At 47.1% G+C, this 19155-nt stretch overlaps 1 protein-coding gene across 4 annotated transcripts in view; it reads left to right on the top strand.

The window, feature by feature from the left end:
- LOC141086301 (zinc-regulated GTPase metalloprotein activator 1B-like) overlaps nt 1-19155 on the top strand; it is a 347538-nt gene that overhangs the window by 240286 nt on the left and 88097 nt on the right. For all 4 annotated transcript variants that reach the window (XM_073572259.1, XM_073572258.1, XM_073572261.1 and 1 more), the window contains 2 exons: nt 6104-6150; nt 15109-15195. In XM_073572259.1, the coding sequence (XP_073428360.1) occupies nt 6104-6150; nt 15109-15195 (134 nt within the window). The remainder of the gene's footprint in view (nt 1-6103; nt 6151-15108; nt 15196-19155) is intronic.

Genomic DNA, 19155 nt, shown 5'->3' with positions numbered 1-19155 from the left:
TAAACACAATCGAGATTGGCGCCCCCGCTCCACGATGGCTAACCCTGTTACTCCTAGATAACCCTGGACTGGTGCAACACACAATCACCATTTAACCAGGAAAGGAGTGTAAAGGTGTTGCCGGTAAGGGTAGGTTTAGGCAATAATAGAAAAGGTGCAAAAAAAGTGCTGTAAACACGAGACATAAAGTGACAAGTGCAAACAAATGAATACCTATATTGTTCCCTGTGACTGAACACCTTCCTGTCAGCGGAGGTTGGCACCCTACTTGTCAGTGGAATGGCGCCCCCGCTGCACGACTGCTATCCCTGAAGTCCCTGATATAACTGATAAATTAAACAAGGATAGCAAAAGCTAGATAGCCAGAAGGTGCATTTAACCCATAAGGCCAATATTGGCCCACAAGAGTTATCTAGGAGTAACAGGGGCGGCCATCGTGGAGCAGGGGCGCCAATCTCGATTGTGTTTAGGGTGCCAAACTCCGCTGGTAGGTAGCTGTTATCAGGGCCCGGATTTAGGGCCTATATAGGTGACACGGTTGTTTGTGGATTTCTGTGTGTTTTTGTTTTTTGATTCAATAAAGGTTGTATTTTACTTATAAATAATTAGTAATGCTCCCCTCATACTCCATTCTCTTGATGAGCTTCAAGAGGTAGTCACCGGAAATGGTTTTCACTTCACAGGTGTGCCCTGTCAGGTTTAATAAGTGGGATTTCTTGCCTTATAAATGGGGTTGGGAACATCAGTTGTGTTGTTCAGAAGTCTGGTGGATACACAGCTGATAGTCCTACTGAATAGACTGTTAGAATTTGTATTATGGCAAGAAAAAAGCAGCTAAGTAAAGAAAACGAGTGGCCATCATTACTTTAAGATATGAAGGTCAGTCAGTCCGAAAAATTGGGAAAACTTTGAAAGTGTCCCAAAGTGCAGTGGCAAAAACCATCAAGCGCTACAAAGAAACTGGCTCACATGAGGACCGCCCCAGGAAAGGAAGACCAAGAGTCACCTCTGCTGCGGAGGATAAGTTCATCCGAGTCACCAGCCTCAGAAATCGCAGGTTAGCAGCAACTCAGATTAGAGACCAGGTCAATGCCACACAGAGTTCTAGCAGCAGACACATCTCTACAACAACTGTTAAGAGGAGACTTTGTGCAGCAGGCCTACATGGCAAAATAGCTGCTAGGAAACCACTGCTTAGGACAGGCAACAAACAGAAGAGACATTAGACCAGTGGAAATCTGTGCTTTGGTCTGATGAGTCCAAATTTGAGATCTTTGGTTCCAACCACCGTGTCTTTGTGCGACGCAGAAAAGGTGAACGGATGGACTGTACATGCCTGGTTCCCACCGTGAAGCATGGAGGAGGAGGTGTGATGGTATGGGGATGCTTTGCTGGTGACACTGTTGGGGATTTATTCAAAATTGAAGGCATACTGAACCAACATGGCAACCACAGCATCTTGCAGCGGCATGCTGTTCCATCCGGTTTGCATTTAGTTGGACCATCATTTATTTTTCAACAGGACAATGACCTCAAACACACCTCCAGGCTGTGTAAGGGCTATTTGACCAAGAAGGAGAGTGATGGGGTGCTACGCCGGATGACCTGGCCTCCACAGTCACCAGACCTGAACCCAATCGAGATGGTTTGGGGTGAGCTGGACCACAGAGTGAAGGCAAATGGGCCAACAAGTGCTAAGCATCTCTGGGAACTCCTTCAAGACTGTTGGAAGACCATTTCCGGTGACTACTTCTTGAAGCTCATCAAGAGAATGCCAAAAGTAATCAAAGCAAAAGGTGGCTACTTTGAAGAACCTAGAATATAAGACATATTTTCAGTTGTTTCACACTTTTTTGTTAATTATATAATTCCACATGTGTTAATTCATAGTTTTGCTGCCTTTAGAGTGAATCTACAATTTTCATAGTCATGAAAACTCTTTGAATGAGGCGTGTCCAAACTTTTAGTCTGTACTGTAAGTTCACACAAAACCCCAAACTTGGGCCATGCAAAATTGTGGTTAAGCAACTTTGTGTCAAGTATGTGATGCTCATTCACACTCACCTGTGGTAAATAACCGTTGTGCGCAATGTAAAAATCACACCTGAAATCAGATAAAAAGGGAAGAAGTAGACTCAATCTTGCATTTTGTGCGCCACACTAAGCATGGAGAACAGAAATAGGAGAAGAGAACTGTCTGAGGATTTGAGAGCCAAAATTGTTAAACAAGTGCAACAATCTCAAGATTACAATTCCATCTCCAGAGATCTTGATGTTCTTTTGTCCACGGTACACAACCTAGAAGAACTTTACAACCCATGGCACTGTAGCAAATCTTCATTGCACTGTAGCTAATCTTCCCGGACGGGGGCGACAAAGAAAAATTCATGAAAGGTTGAAACACAGGATAGTAGGATAGTCCGGATGGTGAATAAGCTGCCCCAATCACATTCTAAAGAAATTCAAGCTGTCTTACAGGCTCAGCATGCATAAGTGTCAGCACGAACTTTCTGTCAAAAATTTAGGCTGTGTGCCCACGTAAGCGTTTTTTGCTCGTTTTTTCCATGCAAAAATGCTTAAAAAACGCATACATTAAGCATCCCATTCTTGTAATGCATTCTGCAATTTTTGTGCACATGAGGCATTTTTTTCCGCAAAAAAACGCAGCATGTTCATTAATTTTGCCGAAAAAACGCATTTCCAACTATATTCTATGAGAATGTGGATGCTCCGGAAAAAATGTGTAAAAACGCACAAAAAAAGCGCAAAAAAATGTGTTTTTCCTGGGAAGGAGTCTGGTTTTTACTATAGTCAGGAATTTTCTGCATACGTGGGCACATAGCCTTAATGAAATGAAATGCATATACCATGAGATTGAGGAGGACACCACAGCTGACACAGAGACATAAAAAAATCCTTCAGAGAAAGCATCTTGTAGAAAAATGATACCAAGATAGAGCTTTTTGGTTAAGCACATTATTTTACTGTTTACCGAAAATTGAATGAGGCCTACAAAGAAAAAAACACAGTACATACAGTCAAATATGGTGGAAGTTCAAAGATGCTTTGGGGTTGTTTTGATTCCTCTGGCACTGGGTGCCTTAACTGTGTGCAAGGCATCATGAAATGTGAAGATTGCCAAAGGATTTCAGGTCACAATGTAGTGCCCAGAGTCCTAGGTCATGGGTCTTCCAGCAGACAATGACCCCAAGCATACTTCAAGAAGCATCCAAAAATGGATGGAAACAAAGCACTGGAGACTTCTAAAGTGGCCAGAAAGGAGTCTGGATATAAATCCCGATGGAAAGATCTTAAAATTCCAGTTGGGAGAAGGCACCCTTCAAATACAGTGGGGAAAATAAGTATTTGATACACTGCCAATTTTACAAGTTTTCCCACCTACAAAAAATGGAGAATCCAATAGAACCCAATAGAAAATCTTTGAAGGGGGCTGAAATTCTATGTTGCCCAGCGACAGACCCAAAACTTGAAAGATTTAGAGAAGATTTGTATGGAGTGGGCGAAAATCCCTGCTGCAGTGTGTGCAAACTTGGACAAGAACTACAGGAAACGTCTGACCTCTGTAATTGCAAACAAAGGTTTCTGTACCAAATATTAAGTTCTGTTTTTCTTTTGTATCAAATACTTATATATCATGCAAATTAATTACGTAAAAATCATTCAATGTGGTTTTCTGTTTTTTTATTCTTAGATTCTGTCTCTCACAGGTGAAGTGTACCTACAATAAAAATTACAGACCTCTCCATTTTTTGTAGGTGGGAAAATTGCAAAATCTACAGTGCATTACATACTTAATTTCCCCACTGTATGAGAGACCTGGAGCAATTTGCAGAAAAAAAGTGATCCAAAATTCCCGTTGAGAGGTGTAAGAAGCTTGTTGATGGTTAAAGGAAGCGATTGATTGCAGTTATTATCCCAAAGGGTGTGCAACCAAATATTAAGTTGAGGGTGCCAACAATTTTGTGTGGCCCATTTTGGGGGTTGTGTGTGAAATTATGTCCAGTTTGACTTTTTTCTCTGTTTTTTTTTTTGTGTTATTTCAATACACACAAAGAAAATAAAGTGTATAATAAATTATGTGTAATTGCAATAATTGTCTGGGAGATATACTTCATTTACTGAAACAATTGCAAAGGGGCCAACGCTTTCGGCCATTAGTTTATATGAATGTGTAAATGTTCTATAAAGTGTAAAGAGCTCATGTGGTAGTCTTTATATGCATGCTAATAAATCAGTATATTAATCTCAAGAGCCAAAAGTGCTTGCAACCTTTACTCATGATGTGGCCGTTGCAACGCACGCAGGTGGTGCACCTGGTTTCACAGACCCACTGTGCCAAAGGGCTGGGGTTACCTAGGAGGGACGTAGATAAGCGGCTACCAGTTGTTCACTGAGGCTCTTGATGGTGGAGTCAGACTTGGCTGCCACGTGCTACTCCTAGGCAGTTCCCGGTACTGCAGCTGCTGACCCCAGTGGTCAGGTACGCAGACACAGATAGGACTAGGGCTCCGTTCAAACTACTAAGTTCCACAATGAGGAGCTCCAGTGAACACCTGGTACTTGCTTAGCTATGCCCCTCCTAGGTAAGCTCGGCCCTGTGGCACAGTGGGTCTGCAAAACCACATGCTTGGCCGTGAGACCTGCTGATCCCCAGTCTGGCATGGTAGCTGAGTAGTTGGCTGTCCCCCACCAATCCAATATTCCTCACTCTCTCCTAGGATAGGTCATCAATGTCTAAGTCCTGGACAAACCTTTTAAAGGGATTCTGCGGTTTCTACTATCCCATCTGAGAGCAGCATAATGTAGGGGCAGAGAGCCTGATTCCAGAGATGTATCACTTACTACACTGCTGGTTTCTCCGAATGCTGATCTCTGTATAACTCCGCCCACACCACTGATTGGCATCTTTGTGTGTACACTTTGTAGGCAGAAAGCTGCCAATCATTGGTGGGGTGGGGTTATACAGTGCTTATGAATATGGAGAACTGCATAGTTACAGATTTACTAGACCTCTAGTGATCATCTCTTGCTGGTAAAACAGTGATTTTATCAAAACAACAGCAAGCAGCCCAGTAAGTGACCCATCGCTGGAATCAGGATCTCTGTCTCTGCTTTCAGATTAGGAGACAAAAAATTGGTGATAGTTTCCCTTTAAGCAAACAAATGGTGAATTTACAATGATTTCAATGCACTTTCAGCAATTGCATTAGTGATTGCTAAGATGAATATTTGGTCATGTAAATGCTTGGAGATGAAGGATTAGAAGAAATAGTTTTCTTTTTGAGAGCGAAAAAAGCTGCAGTGTTGACCAGTTATTAGAGTGTTTCCGACTACTTCAGACTGTACTACCTCCTTACACGACTGAGCAGTTAAGCCCCGTCACACACAGCGAGATCGCTGCTGAGTGACAAGTTTTGTGACGCAACAGCGATCTCACCAGCGATATCGCTGTGTGTGACACTTATCAGCGACCGGCTCCCCTGCCGGGTATCGCTGATCGTGCTCAAAAGCCCTGGACTTTTTTTGGATCGTAGGTCTCCCGCTGGCCAGCACGCATCGCTGCGTGTGGTAGGCAGGAGAGCAATGATCCGCGAGCTCCCAGCTCGTATCCAAGGTAAACAGCGGGTTTCTAAGCGCTGCGGGGCGCTTAGAAACCCTCTGTGTACCTTAGATAATAGCAGGGAGCTGGTAACCAAGGTTGGTTACCAGCTCCCTGCACCAGCGTGCTGGTATCTAAGGTACACAGCGACGCGCGCGCTCATCGTCGCTGGTGCTGATCGCTGGTGAAGCTGCCTTTTTGGCAGCTCACCAGCGATCATGTAGCTACACACCAGCGATCCTGACAAGTTCATATCGTTGTCGGGATCGTTGGTGAGTCGCTATGTGTGACGGGGCCCTTAGGCCGCATTTGCAGGTCATATCTGTGCTCCTCAAGGACAGATAAGTGACACTAGCACCAGTTTTTGGGATAAGGTGGTCGCTTCATTAACATGCTACCTGTAATAATTGTCCTTGAACACTACTTTAGTAAAAAAATCAGAAATTTCTTATTTAACTTTTTTTTAATTTTTTTATTTTAAAGCACCTACTTGAAGAGAAAGCAGATGATCTTATAAATGAAGCTGCAAGGTAAGTGATTCAGCCTTGACCTAAAGAGTCACTAACCTGAAAGTGATTTTTCATGTATATCAGGTACTTAAATTGCAGATCAGTGGCCGTCCAGGTCGTGAAACCGCCCCCCGCCCCCCACACCAATCGCGCAGTGGACCCCAGCGTAGCAGACAGGAGCTCACGGGTTCCTGTCTGAGCCTGCAAATATACTGGCAAGTCAAGTGGCTACTGAATAGAAAAATCAGGAAGAAAGTTTAGTGGCTTTGAATTACAATACTGACAGCTATGTAACCATAACTATGTGCCAAAACCACATTTTCTACAGCATTGCTCAATGCAAGCGATACTCATACAGCAAAGGGATTATTTTAGTACTAGATGGTGGCCCGATTCTATCGCATCGGGTATTCTAGAGTCTCTGTTAAAATAAAAAATAGTTATATACTCACCTTCCGACGGCCCCCGGACTCTTTCTCTCCTCTCCATGCTCCCGGCATCTTTCAGTCCCAGTAATGCTTTGCGCAAAACACCGCTGATGACGTCGCCCTCACGTGAGAGTGATGTCATCTCTGGCCCTTGTTGCTAAGCATTACTGGGACCGGACGATGCGGGGAGCATGGTGAGAGGAGAAAAAATCCGGGGGCCGTCAGAAGGTGAGTCTATAACTATTTTTTATTTTTAGGAATAAAATCTTTGGATTTATGTATGAGTTTTATGTGTCGGTCACTGGTGGACCGTTGGATGTGCAGCAGGCTGACAAACTAATCTTATATGCTTTGCTCTCTCCTGGAAAGGGTGAGTATATTTCTTTATTAAACCCTATAAGTCACCCGGATAAGACCCTATTGCGCTCTTGTTTTACCTATAGCTTGGACAAATTTATTTTTTATTTTAACAGAGACTCTAGAATACCAGATGCGATAGAATTGGGCCACCATCTAGTGTATTATACTCTTGTTACACCCGGAGCTGCTGTCACTGTTCTGCTGTTACCTAATGTATTGTACTCCAGCTACAGCCAGAGCTGCTGTCACTGTTCTGCTGTTATCTAATGTATTGTACTCCAGTTACTACCAGAGCTGCAGTTACTGTTCTGCTTTTACCTAATGTATTGTAGTCCAGTTACACCCAGAGCTGCAGTCACCATTGTGCTCTTACCTAATGTATTATACTCCTGTTACAGCCAAAACTGCAGTCACTGTTCAGATCTTACCAAATGTATTGTACTTAAGTTACACCCAGAGCTGCTGTTACCTAATGTATTCCTGTTACACCCAGAGCTGCAGTCACTGTTCTGCTGTTACCTAATGTATTGTATTCCAGTTACACCCAGATCTGCAGTCACTGTTCTGCTGTTACCTAATGTATTGTACTCCAGGTACACCCAGATCTGGAGTCACTGTTCTGCTGTTACCTAATGTATTGTACTCCAGTTACACCCAGAGCTGCTGTCACTGTTCTGCTGTTATCTAATGTATTGTACTCCAGTTACTCCCAGAGCTGCAGTCACTGTTCTGCTTTTACCTAATGTATTCTACTCCAGTTACACCCAGAACTGCAGTCACTGTTCAGATCTTACCTAATGTATTGTACTCCAGTTACACCCAGAGCTGCAGTCACTTTTCTGCTGTTACCTAATGTATTGTACGCAAGTTACACCCAGAGCTGCAGTCACTGTTCTGCTGTTACTTAATGTATTGTACTCCAGAATATGTACAGGACTGTGCCTGTGTGATGAGCGACGCAGCATTGATGCCTTTAACGGCTGTAATGTGCCTGTACAATAAGCAATGCAGCTGTGTTGCCGTGACGACTAAGCAACTGTCGCTGATTGGTCGCAGCCTAACTGCCGCGACCAATCAGCAAGGCGGGATTTCCATTACAGACAGACAGACAGATAGACAGAATTAGACAATTATATATATAGATAAGCAGCCGAAGCATAAAGAAGCCAGTTATCAGCAAAAGAAGGCTACCTTATCTAGGTAGCTGGGACCTGCATTTATATTTGTGGATATGCCATTCATTCTCCGTAAGATGGGAATTACCCCTTCGGAGAGGATGCTGGGATGATGTAAACCTGCCACCTCATGCCACATGCCAGCTTGGCTTTACTTGTACTGTGGAATTAACACATGTTGACTCTCTTACCTGGAAAGATAGGGCCCTATTCATTATTATATTTGCTCCTTTACTTTGGTGTGTTTTAGCACCAAAAAGGTCACAATTTTGTGACAATGTCCCCCAATTCTCCCACACCATTGTACCACCCGTAGTGTTTTTTCTCCTTCGTCTCATTGGGGGACACAGAGACTGTGGGTGTGTGCTACTGCCGTCTGGAGGCTGACACTAGGCATACAAAAAACAAGTTAGCTCCTCCTCCACCGCATACACCCTCGCCCCTATAGCGGGCGGAAACCAGTTTTTTGCTTAGTGTCTTTGGAGGCACACGCAGTCTGGTTTCTCCAGACTAGGTTTCTTTTTTCGGTTCTCACTATGAAGAGGAGATAGGGGCGACGGACTCTATAGAAAGGGTCCGATCTCCCCAAACCATCAACGGGCGAGTACGCGTTGAGCATCGCTCCGCGTATCCTTTCCCGCACCGAGGGACACCTCTGGGACTATTCCCCAGACATCTATTTTTCGTGTTTGTTATTTTTTGAAGACGAGAAGGGGCAACGCATCCTATAGAAAGGATCCGATTTCCCCAAACCAGCAACGGGCGACTACGTGCGAGAGTCCCTCCACGTCTCCTCTCCCGCGACGTGGGACATTATGCCAGACTTAGCCCTGTCCACCCCTAGGTATGGAAACCATGGGCTTGCACACGGGCACAAGACTAGTCTGTGCGCCCCCACTGCTCCACCAACGCTTGACGGCGGTGCTGCACGGCGGCGGACGGTCCCTCTCCTCGCCCTACAGGGCAGACGGGGTTAGGGCGCCTTCACCGTCCAAGAAGGAGACTAGCAGGTGCGGAGGGCCCTGGGCGCAGAGGTCACCCCCCCCCCCAAACCCCCCCCCCAAACCCCCAATACCTGGGGCAGAGCGGGCAGTTGCTGCACAGGAGGTGGAGGAGAGGATGTCGCTGGGGCCCGGCGTTTGGACCCCAGGTGGGTAGCGCCATTAATTTAGCCCGCGGCTTCGGCCTAGGCCGCGGGCGGAAGTGGGCGGCAGCGCTCCGGCCGCGTCTTAGGCGGCGTCGCTTCGGCGCCCCCCCGTCCCCGGTATCGGCGTACAATCCGGGGCGGGGGGTATCGTAATTTAGGCCGCGGCTCCGGCCTGGTCCGCGGGCGGAAGTCCCGCCCTCAGCGCGGCGTCCGTCGGCGTCACTTCCGGCGCCGCCCCCCTCCTGGCAGGGCGGGCGCCGGATAAAATGGAGTCCCCGACGGCAGTCCGGGGTAGGCCGCAGGAAGCGCAGCTTACCGCACAAAGCGCGGCAGTCCCCGGAGACCGCCACCAACGCAGCTGGAGGGGCCTCCCACGGCAGGAGCCGGGAAAGGACTTACAGAGGGGTAAGTGTGACCCCGGCCTGAAGGCCACGCTAGGGCATATACGGCTCCCCTCTCCTCCGCATTCGCCCTCCTTAAAAAAAAAAAAAATATATATATATATATATATATATGAGAATCTATTTATTTTTCTGGCCTTTTCCAGCAGTATGTCTGGAAAAGGTAAAGCGCACACATCCTTCTATGCCGCATGCGTTTCCTGTGGGGTTAGATTCCCACGAGCGCAGACCAGTAAATTATGTGAAACCTGTGACACCGAACGCGCCCAGGAGCCCTCCCCTGCAGCAGAGCCCAGGGGTCCGGAACCCCCAGAGTGGGCGGTATCCCTCTCTCGGTCTATGGTATCATTAACAAAGGCAATTGAGACCCTTCAGGCCCCGGATAGGGGTAGAGATGACGGCTTGCCTGGTTGGGAGGGTTCTGCCTCCTCACATGAGCCGCCGGCCTGCAGGGGCCGCACTCTCTCTAGGCAGGCACATAGGAAGAGAACCCATACTGTGTCGCCAGGCCCCTCCGGTGCTTCAGCATCTGCGAGTGTGGCATCACGCTCGCCGTCACCCCTTTCAGGGAGCGAGCAGACCTCAGTAGAGGATGTGGAAGAATCCTTGGACCTGGACACCCCAGGGTGCCGGGAGACGGTGGACAGTCTCATTGAGGCTGTCAACCAGACTCTGGGTATTGATGATGAGGTCACCCTAACCGCAGGGCATAAGATGTCTTTTAAAAAGGCCCGGAAGCCGCGGAGAGTGTTCAGCACTCATCCTGAGTTCGAGGATATAGTGCAGCGGCACCGGGAACGGCCAGACAAGCGTTTTTCGGGACAGAAGACGCTAGGATCAAGATATCCATTTGCGCCAGAGCTCTGTAAAAAATGGGCAGAGTCTCCGGCGGTGGATCCCCCGGTATCCCGCCTGGCCTCAAGATCCCTGTTATCAGTGCCTAGTGGTTCGGCCATCAAGGACCCCACGGATCGGCTCATAGAGGGATTAGCGCGCTCGGTGTACGAAGCATCAGGATCAGCGCTCTTCCCTTCCTTTGCGGCAACATGGGTAGCCAAAGCCATGATGTCCTGGTCGGACTCTTTAAATGAGATCCTGCAGGATAGGGAGTTGCCAGCAGAGGTGGCCGAGATAACAAGTCAGATCGCAATGGCGGGTGCTTATCTAATTAATGCATCCTTGGATGCAGCTAATAGCGCAGCACTTGCAGCAGCAAACGCAATCGCCATTAGGAGAGCCTTGTGGTTAAGGCTGTGGCGGGCTGATTCGGTGTCTAAAAAATCCTTGACTTCCCTGCCCTTTCAGGGTAACCGACTATTTGGGGAAGAATTGGATAGACTCATTTCGGACGCAACAGGGGGTAAAAGTAGTTTTCTCCCACAACAGAAAACAAGGACGCCATTTCGTCAGCCTCAGGCGCGTTTTCGGGCATTTCGCTCCCCCGCGTGGACGGCAACGGCCAGTACCCCCGCTCCTGCGCGCTATAACCATGACAAAGAGCGTCAGGTCACCTACAGGACCAACCCGCTGGGTAGGATGCGAGGGCGTCCGCCCAGATCAAGGGGGGCCAGGTCCCAGAGGCCCTCTACAAAATGACTCGAGAAGTGCGGTACCCGAGGACAGCAGGATTGGCGGTCGTCTGCGCCGGTTCTGTCACATATGGGCTGCGGTGGCACGCGACGCATGGGTGACGGAGCTGATATCTTCCGGGTACAAGATAGAGTTTATAAAACGTCCGCCAACACGATTTTTTCCCTCCCGGCTTCCCAAGTCAAGGTCTCGGGCAGAGGCATTACGGGGGGCCATCGAAGTGCTGCAGCACAAAGGGGTCATCGTTCCGGTGCCAAGGAGCGAAAGAACCCAAGGGTTTTATTCCAACCTGTTCGCAGTGCCCAAAAAGGATGGAGCGGTAAGGCTGGTTCTCGACCTAAAGCTACTAAACAGGTTCATCAGGGTCAGGCATTTTCGCATGGAGTCCCTCCGGTCGGTTATATCCTCCATGGAGAAGGGAGAATACCTGGCCTCAATCGATGTTCAGGATGCTTATTTACACATCCCTATTTTTCCCCCGCATCAGAGATTCCTACGGTTTGCGGTCGAGGGACGGCACTTCCAGTTTGTGGCGCTGCCTTTCGGTTTGGCCACGGCCCCCAGAATATTCACGAAGGTGATGGCGGTTGCCATGGCCACTCTTCATTCCCGGGGCATTGTGGTGTTGCCATACCTTGACGACCTTCTGGTAAAGGGCCCGTCCCGTCCAGCGTGCGAGGAGAGTGTCACCATCACACTAGATACCTTGTCTCGTCTAGGATGGATGATCAACAGGAAGAAATCATTCCTCACGCCGGCCCAGAGGATTGTTTTCCTAGGGATGATATTGGATACATTCCAGGGATTGGTAATTCTCCCTCAGGACAAGGCTCGGGCACTCCGACAGGGAGCTCGAAGACTTCAACAGCCAGGCCTCCATACTATCCAAATCGGGATGGGGGTCCTGGGCAGGATGGTGGCAGCGATGGAAGCAATCCCGTTTGCTCAGTTTCATCTCCGCCCCCTGCAGCATGCCCTGTTAGCGGCTTGGGACAGGAGCCCGTTCTCACTCGATCACCCGTGCAGGTTGTCCTCTCAGGTCCGACAGACTCTTCAATGGTGGACACGCGATCGGTCGCTTCTGCAGGGAAAGCCCTTTCCTCCGGATCATTGGTTAGTGATCACGACCGATGCGAGTCTCTCCGGTTGGGGGGCAATCTTCCGCCACCACACGGCACAGGGGCAGTGGTCGCCTCAGGAAGCTCGTCTCCCTATCAATCTGTTGGAGATTCGAGCAATACGGTTGGCCTTGCAGCAGTTCCAACACGTGCTAGCAGGATACCCGATTCGGATTCAGTCGGACAACGCCACAGCAGTGGCGTACGTGAATCACCAGGGGGGCACACGCAGCAGGGCAGCCATGCGCGAGGTGGGACATGTGCTTCGCTGGGCCGAGAGGAGCCACTCGATGATCTCAGCGGTTTACATTCCAGGCGTCGAGAATTGGGCAGCGGATTTCCTAAGCCGCCAGGACATCACGGCCGGGGAGTGGTCACTACATCCCGAGGTGTTCCAGCAGATTTGCCAGCGCTGGGGAACACCAGACGTGGACTTGATGGCCTCCAGGAAGAGCGCCAAAGTGGGCGTGTTTGTCGCCCGGTCTCAGGATCCGCAAGCAGTCGCAGCGGACGCATTGGTGATACCCTGGAACCAATTTCGGCTCCCATACTTGTTCCCGCCGCTGCCACATCTCCCCAGGGTTATCAGGAAGATCAAGACAGAGGGGGTTCCGGCAATTCTGCTGGCCCCGGATTGGCCCCGACGGGCATGGTACGCGGATCTGGTACAGCTCATCGCAGACGTACCATGGCGGCTACCGGAACGACCAGATTTACTGTCCCAGGGACCGATCTGCCACCCGAACTTAGGGGCCCTGCGTTTGACGGCGTGGCCATTGAATCTTGGGTGCTGACCCAGGCGGGGTTTGGGCGCGAGGTAGTCGCGACAATGGTAAGGGCCCGAAAGCCAGCCTCGGCAAGGATCTATTATAGCACTTGGAAGGTTTTCTTCCAGTGGTGTCGGGAACACGGGGTTCCGCCATTGTCCTTATCTGTGCCCAACATACTGGCTTTCCTTCAGTCTGGCCTAGACGCAGGTTTGGCGCCAAGTTCCCTTAGAAGACAGATATCGGCCCTGTCAGTCCTGTTTCAGCGAAAGATCGCTACCAATTTGCAGGTCAAAACGTTCCTGCAGGGGGTCGTTCATTTAGTACCTCCCTTCAGAGCACCATTGGAGGCCTGGGATCTTAATCTGGTCCTGTCTGTACTACAGGAGGCTCCGTTTGAGCCACTACAGGATGTTTCATTGGCATATCTATCCAGAAAGGTTGTGTTCCTGGTAGCCATAACATCCATTAGGCGAGTATCGGAGTTGGGGGCGTTATCTTGTAGAGCCCCTTTCCTGACCTTTTTTAAGGACAAGGTAGTCCTTAGGCCTCCGCCACCTTTTTTACCAAAGGTGGTGTCCTTGTTCCATATTAATGAGGACATTGTGCTGCCTTCTTTCTGTCCAGCGCCAGTTCACAGGGTGGAAAAGGCGCTCCACACATTGGATCTGGTAAGAGCTCTCAGGAGATACGTGTCGAGGACAGCACCTTTCCGCCAGATGGATTCGTTGTTTGTGATCCCCGAAGGGCGCAGGAAGGGCCTCGCAGCCTCACGGTCAACCATAGCCAGATGGATTCGCCTAACCATTCAGGAGGCTTACCGTGTTAGAGGCACGCCAGTTCCAGCTGGAGTAAGGGCGCACTACTCAGGCAGTGGGCGCCTCGTGGGCGCTTCGGCACCAGGCTTCGGCAGAACAGGTATGCAAGGCAGCAACCTGGGCCAGCCTGCACACTTTTTGTAAACATTACAGTGTGCATACTCAGGCTTCGTCAGATGCGAGCCTGGGCAGAAGAATTCTCCAAGCAGCAGTGGCACACCTTTAAACAGGAAAGCATGCGGATTGGATCGGTGAGTGTTATCCCACCCAGGGACTGCTTTAGGACGTCCCACAGTCTCTGTGTCCCCCAATGAGACGAAGGAGAAACATGGATTTTTGTGAGTACTCACCGTAAAATCCTTTTCTCCGAGACGCTCATTGGGGGACACAGCACCCACCCTGATAGCCGGTTGGCTCATACTTATTATTTAACATATTTTCTTGTTTAAGACAGGGTGATCCCTTTTTTCAGACATATGATTTATTGCATTAAGGCTAATTTTTGTATGTCCTCCTACTGCTTTTGCACTAAACTGGTTTCCGCCCGCTATAGGGGCGAGGGTGTATGCGGTGGAGGAGGAGCTAACTTGTTTTTTGTATGCCTAGTGTCAGCCTCCAGACGGCAGTAGCACACACCCACAGTCTCTGTGTCCCCCAATGAGCGTCTCGGAGAAAAGGATTTTACGGTGAGTACTCACAAAAATCCATGTTTTTTGTATACCTGAAATTTTTGTGAACATTTTGCAACGTTTTAACGGAATGTGCAAGTCTTTACTATTAGGAAAGTGCAAAAAAGGTAAAAGACAAAATTAAAGGGCACTTTTGATTTTATGCAAAATTCACAAGCCACATGCACCATGTTTAAGAATTTGGTGCAAAAACGTCAATTCAACAATACAAAAAAAGTCACTTGACTAAAAAAAAAAAAAAAATGGAAATGCTGAATCTGGCTCATAGGATGTTGCTACAAGGGGAAGCCAGTATGGATAGTGACCCTTGTTTGACAGATACAATACACTTACTCTGGGCAAAGTTATCTGCCAAAAGTTATTTTATAGTGTTATAGTTTTTCATTTACCTGTAAGCTGTTCATCAGGAGCCAGAGCTGTGCCAATAATAATGAAAAAAAAAAAATGTAGCCAATATAGTTTTTTTTTTGTTTTTTTTTACTGCAGGCAAGTGGCGCTGGCGGATGTAATAATCATCAACAAAACTGATTTAGTCTCCATTAAAGAACTGGAGGAAGTGAGATCTGTTGTCAGGTGAATATGAGAAGTTTTTATTTTTTCTTTTATTTCGGGGGGGGGGGCTAGTGCAAAAAAATAAACCGCAATTCCACCGTTGTGTATTTCGTGTGTTCGACTTTTTTTATCTTAATTAAGCTGGCTGTCACTATTGCTAACTGTGATTCACGACTGACACCTGTCTGAAACTGCTGAGATCAGAGTTAGTTTTAATTGTGATAGTTTAAAGGGGTTCTCCGAGAAATGTACTAAAAATATAGGGTATATTACACATTTAATAATTGAACATTTCTCTAAGTACCATTTTATATAGCAAAAATGTGTGCTTTCTGTATTGCACTCTGTCAGAATTTTAAGATGGCAACTGCCATCGATTGCAACCTGTCCTAGAGTTCATAAAACAGTAGAAAAGGCTGTGTGAAGCACCAAGACACAGATCAGGTCAGCAGCGCATTACCGTACATTCCTCTGTTCAGTCAACCTGACAGGACACTGAGCGGAGCCGGACTAAAAGAGAAGATCAACACCCTTCTTTAGCTGAGAATGAACATCCCTCTCAGTCAACCTGACAGGACATGAGTGAAGCCAGACTAAAGGAGAAGATGAACATCTTTCTTTAGCTGAGAATGAAAATCCCTTTCGGACAGCCTGACAGGACATGAGTGGAGCCGGACTAAAGGAGAAGATGAACATCTTTCTTTACCTGCGAATGAACATCCCTTTCGTTCAGCCTGACAGGACATGAGTGGACTCAGACTAAGGGAGAAGATGAACACCTTTCTTTAGCTGACTGAGAATGAACTTCCCTCTGAGTCAACCTGACAGGTTTAGTGCCTCTGTATAGTGCTTCAGTCAGTCTGTCCTACTCTAGGACAGGGTTTGCTTGATGGCAGTTGCCATCTTGTAATCCTGACAGAGTGCAGTAGATAAAGAATATTTTTTGCTTAATAAAGGTATTTAGGAAAATATTTAATGTAATAAAGTGCATAATACACATTTAAATATTTCCTGGAGAACCCCTTCAAACCATTAGATGCTGCAGTCAATAGTGTCCAATGCATCAAAGTGGTTTCATGGGCTAGTTATAGCCATAGCCTCAAAAATTCACATTCTTGTGACACAATTGTGAGATGTCTATTTATTATTTATTTTTACTCAACTATATAGCGCCATTAATTCCACAGTTCTTTACAGACATTATTGGCACTGTCCCCATTGGGTCTCACAATCAAGATTCCATATCAGTATATCTTTGAAGGTAGTAAACCGGAGAACCCGGAAGAAACCAAGAAAAACATGGGGAGAACATATAAACCCCTTGCAGATGTTGTCCTTGGTGGGATGTGAATCCAGGACCCCAGCGCTGCAAGGTGGCAGTGCTAACCACCTTGCCCCATTGTTGTCATTGCAGCGTCGGGGTCTACTGACATATTGAGGGCCATCTGGGTCTGACATCTTTATAATCTTCATAAACCCTTAATAAGAAAGAGATGGGTAAAATAGATTGTATGTATATGCAAGAGTTTTGCATCAAATGATAAATTCAGAAATATCTTTAACCCCTTTCCGATATCGGGCGTAATAGTACGCTGATGTCAGACTCCCTCCCTTTGATATGGGCAACGGCGGTGAGCCCACATCTTTCCCGGGACATGTCAGCTGTTTTGAATATCTGACATGTGCACGCAATAGCTGCGCATGAAATCACGATACACCCGCGGCTACTAACCAGTTAAATGCCGCTGTCAAACGCTGATAGTGGCATTTATCAAGCACTTACGGCAATCGCGCCGGAAATAGGCACACCCGTGACCCCCGTCACGTGATCGTGTGCCACCGGTGTGATGGCATGACAGCCAGAGGTCTCCTGAAGACCTCTCTGGTTGTCAGTGCCGGCTTGCTGTGAGTGCCACCCAGTGGTCGGTGCTCGTAGCAAGTGAGTAAATCTGCTTATACAGAGGCGATCTGAGCATCACCTCTATGTAGCAGAGCCGATCGGGCTATGGTAGCTTCTAGCCTCTTATAGAGCATGCCAAAAGTAAAAAAAAAAAAAAAAAAGTGTTTAAAACCAGGGATGTGGAGTCAGTAAGCCAAACTTCCGACTTAAACGCCTCAATTTCCATGACACCGACTCCACCAAAATGTGCTCCGACTCAGACTCCACAGCCCTGTTTAAAACTATAAAAAAATAAAAAAATTAAAGTTCAAATCACCCCCCTTTCGCCCCCTTTAAAGTTAAAAAATAAAAAGAAAATCAAACATACACATATTTGGTATCGCAGCGTTTGGAATCGCTCGATCTATCAATAAAAAAAAGAATTAACCTGATCGCTAAACGGAGTAGCGAGAAAAAAAGTTGAGACGCCAGAATTATGTTTTTTGTTCGGCGCAACATTGTATTAAAATGCAATAACGGGCGATCAAAAGATCGTATCTGCACCAAAATGGTATCATTAAAAACGTCAGCTTGCCATGCAAAAAATAAGCCCTCTCCCAACCCGAGATCACAAAAAGTGGAGACGCTACGGGTCTCGGAATATGGCGCAATTTTTTTTTTTTTTTTTTTAACAGTTTGGAATTTTTTTTCACCACTTAGATAAAAAAGAATCTAGATGTGTTTTGTGTCTATGAACTCGTAATGACCCGGAAAATCATAATGGCAGGTCAGTTTTAGCATTTAGTAAAAAGTCAAACAAAATACAAGTGTGGGATGGACTTTTTTTTTTGTAAGTTTGCAATTTCACCGCACTTGGAATTTTTTCCCCGTTTTCGAGTACACGTCATACTAAAGCCAATGATGTCATTCAAAAGTACAACTCGTCTCGCAAAAATTAAGCCCTCACATGGCCATATTGACGGAAAAATAAAAAAATTATGGCTTTGGGAAGAAGGGGAGCGAAAAACGCAAAACCGAAAAAAGCTCCCTGGGTTAATGGGTTCAATTAAAATCCCCTTTCCCAATTGCATAAATAAAAGAAAAAAATCCGAAAACAACCCACAAAAAATTAATTGAAGAGAGAACACTGTAAGGCTGCGTTCACACGTTCAGGTTTTTACACGTTTTCGCAGCGATTTTTACCGCGAAAATGCAAAAAAACAACATCCCAGGCAATCCTATGGGATTCTGCATTGCTGTGCTAATGCTGCGGATTTTCCCGCAGAAAAATCCGCAGCATGCTCATTAATTTGCGAAATCGCGGCAATTCCGCCCATATAGGAATGCATTGTTCTGCTTACTTTGAGCATGTGGCTGTGCCCACCATGCGAAAAGTAAGCAGAACATTTGCGGATGGTATCCACGGTCCGGAGGAGAGGAGACTGTCTTTCGGGCTCTGGGTACCATATCCCTGTAAAAAATAGAATTAAAATAAAAAAATCGGGTTATATTCACCTTCTGATGTCCCGTGCAGCGTCCCCAGGCTTCAGCGATACACGCGGCAGGTCCCGTTCCCAGTAATGCATTGCGATGACCTTTGCTGACGTCGCGTCTCCCGATACTGTAGCGGTCTCGCGAAACCGTGACGTCATCAAAGGTCATTGCCACAATGCATCACTGGGAACGGGACCTGTCGGAGCATCGCGGAGGCCTGGGGATGCTGCGCGGGACATCGGAAGGTGAATATATCACGATTTTTATTTTTTAAATTATTTTTAACATTCTATCTTTTACTATTGATGCCGCATAGGCAGCCTCAATAGTAAAAAGTTGGTCACACTCGTCAAACACTATGTTTGACGAGTGTGACCAACCTGTCAATCAGTTTTCCAAGCGATGCTACAGATCGCTTGGAAAACGCTGGCATTCTGCAAGCTAATTACGCTTCCAAATCCCTAGTTTTGCCGCGGGAATTTAAAATGCGATTTTCCCGTGGAATGGAATTCCGGAATTCTCACGGTAACTTCCGCTGGAATTCCGCTACGTGTGAACTTAACCTAAAATTCAAAAAATGAAACTCTAAAAAACTATGGTATATTGTT

The sequence above is a fragment of the Dendrobates tinctorius genome, unplaced genomic scaffold (assembly GCF_039654945.1).
Source record: "Dendrobates tinctorius isolate UK_male_01 unplaced genomic scaffold, ASM3965494v1 ptg000031l, whole genome shotgun sequence".
NCBI lineage: Eukaryota > Metazoa > Chordata > Amphibia > Anura > Dendrobatidae > Dendrobates > Dendrobates tinctorius.
The sequence above is the reverse complement of the archived record's forward strand: the minus strand, read 5'-3'. Positions and strand labels throughout refer to the sequence as shown.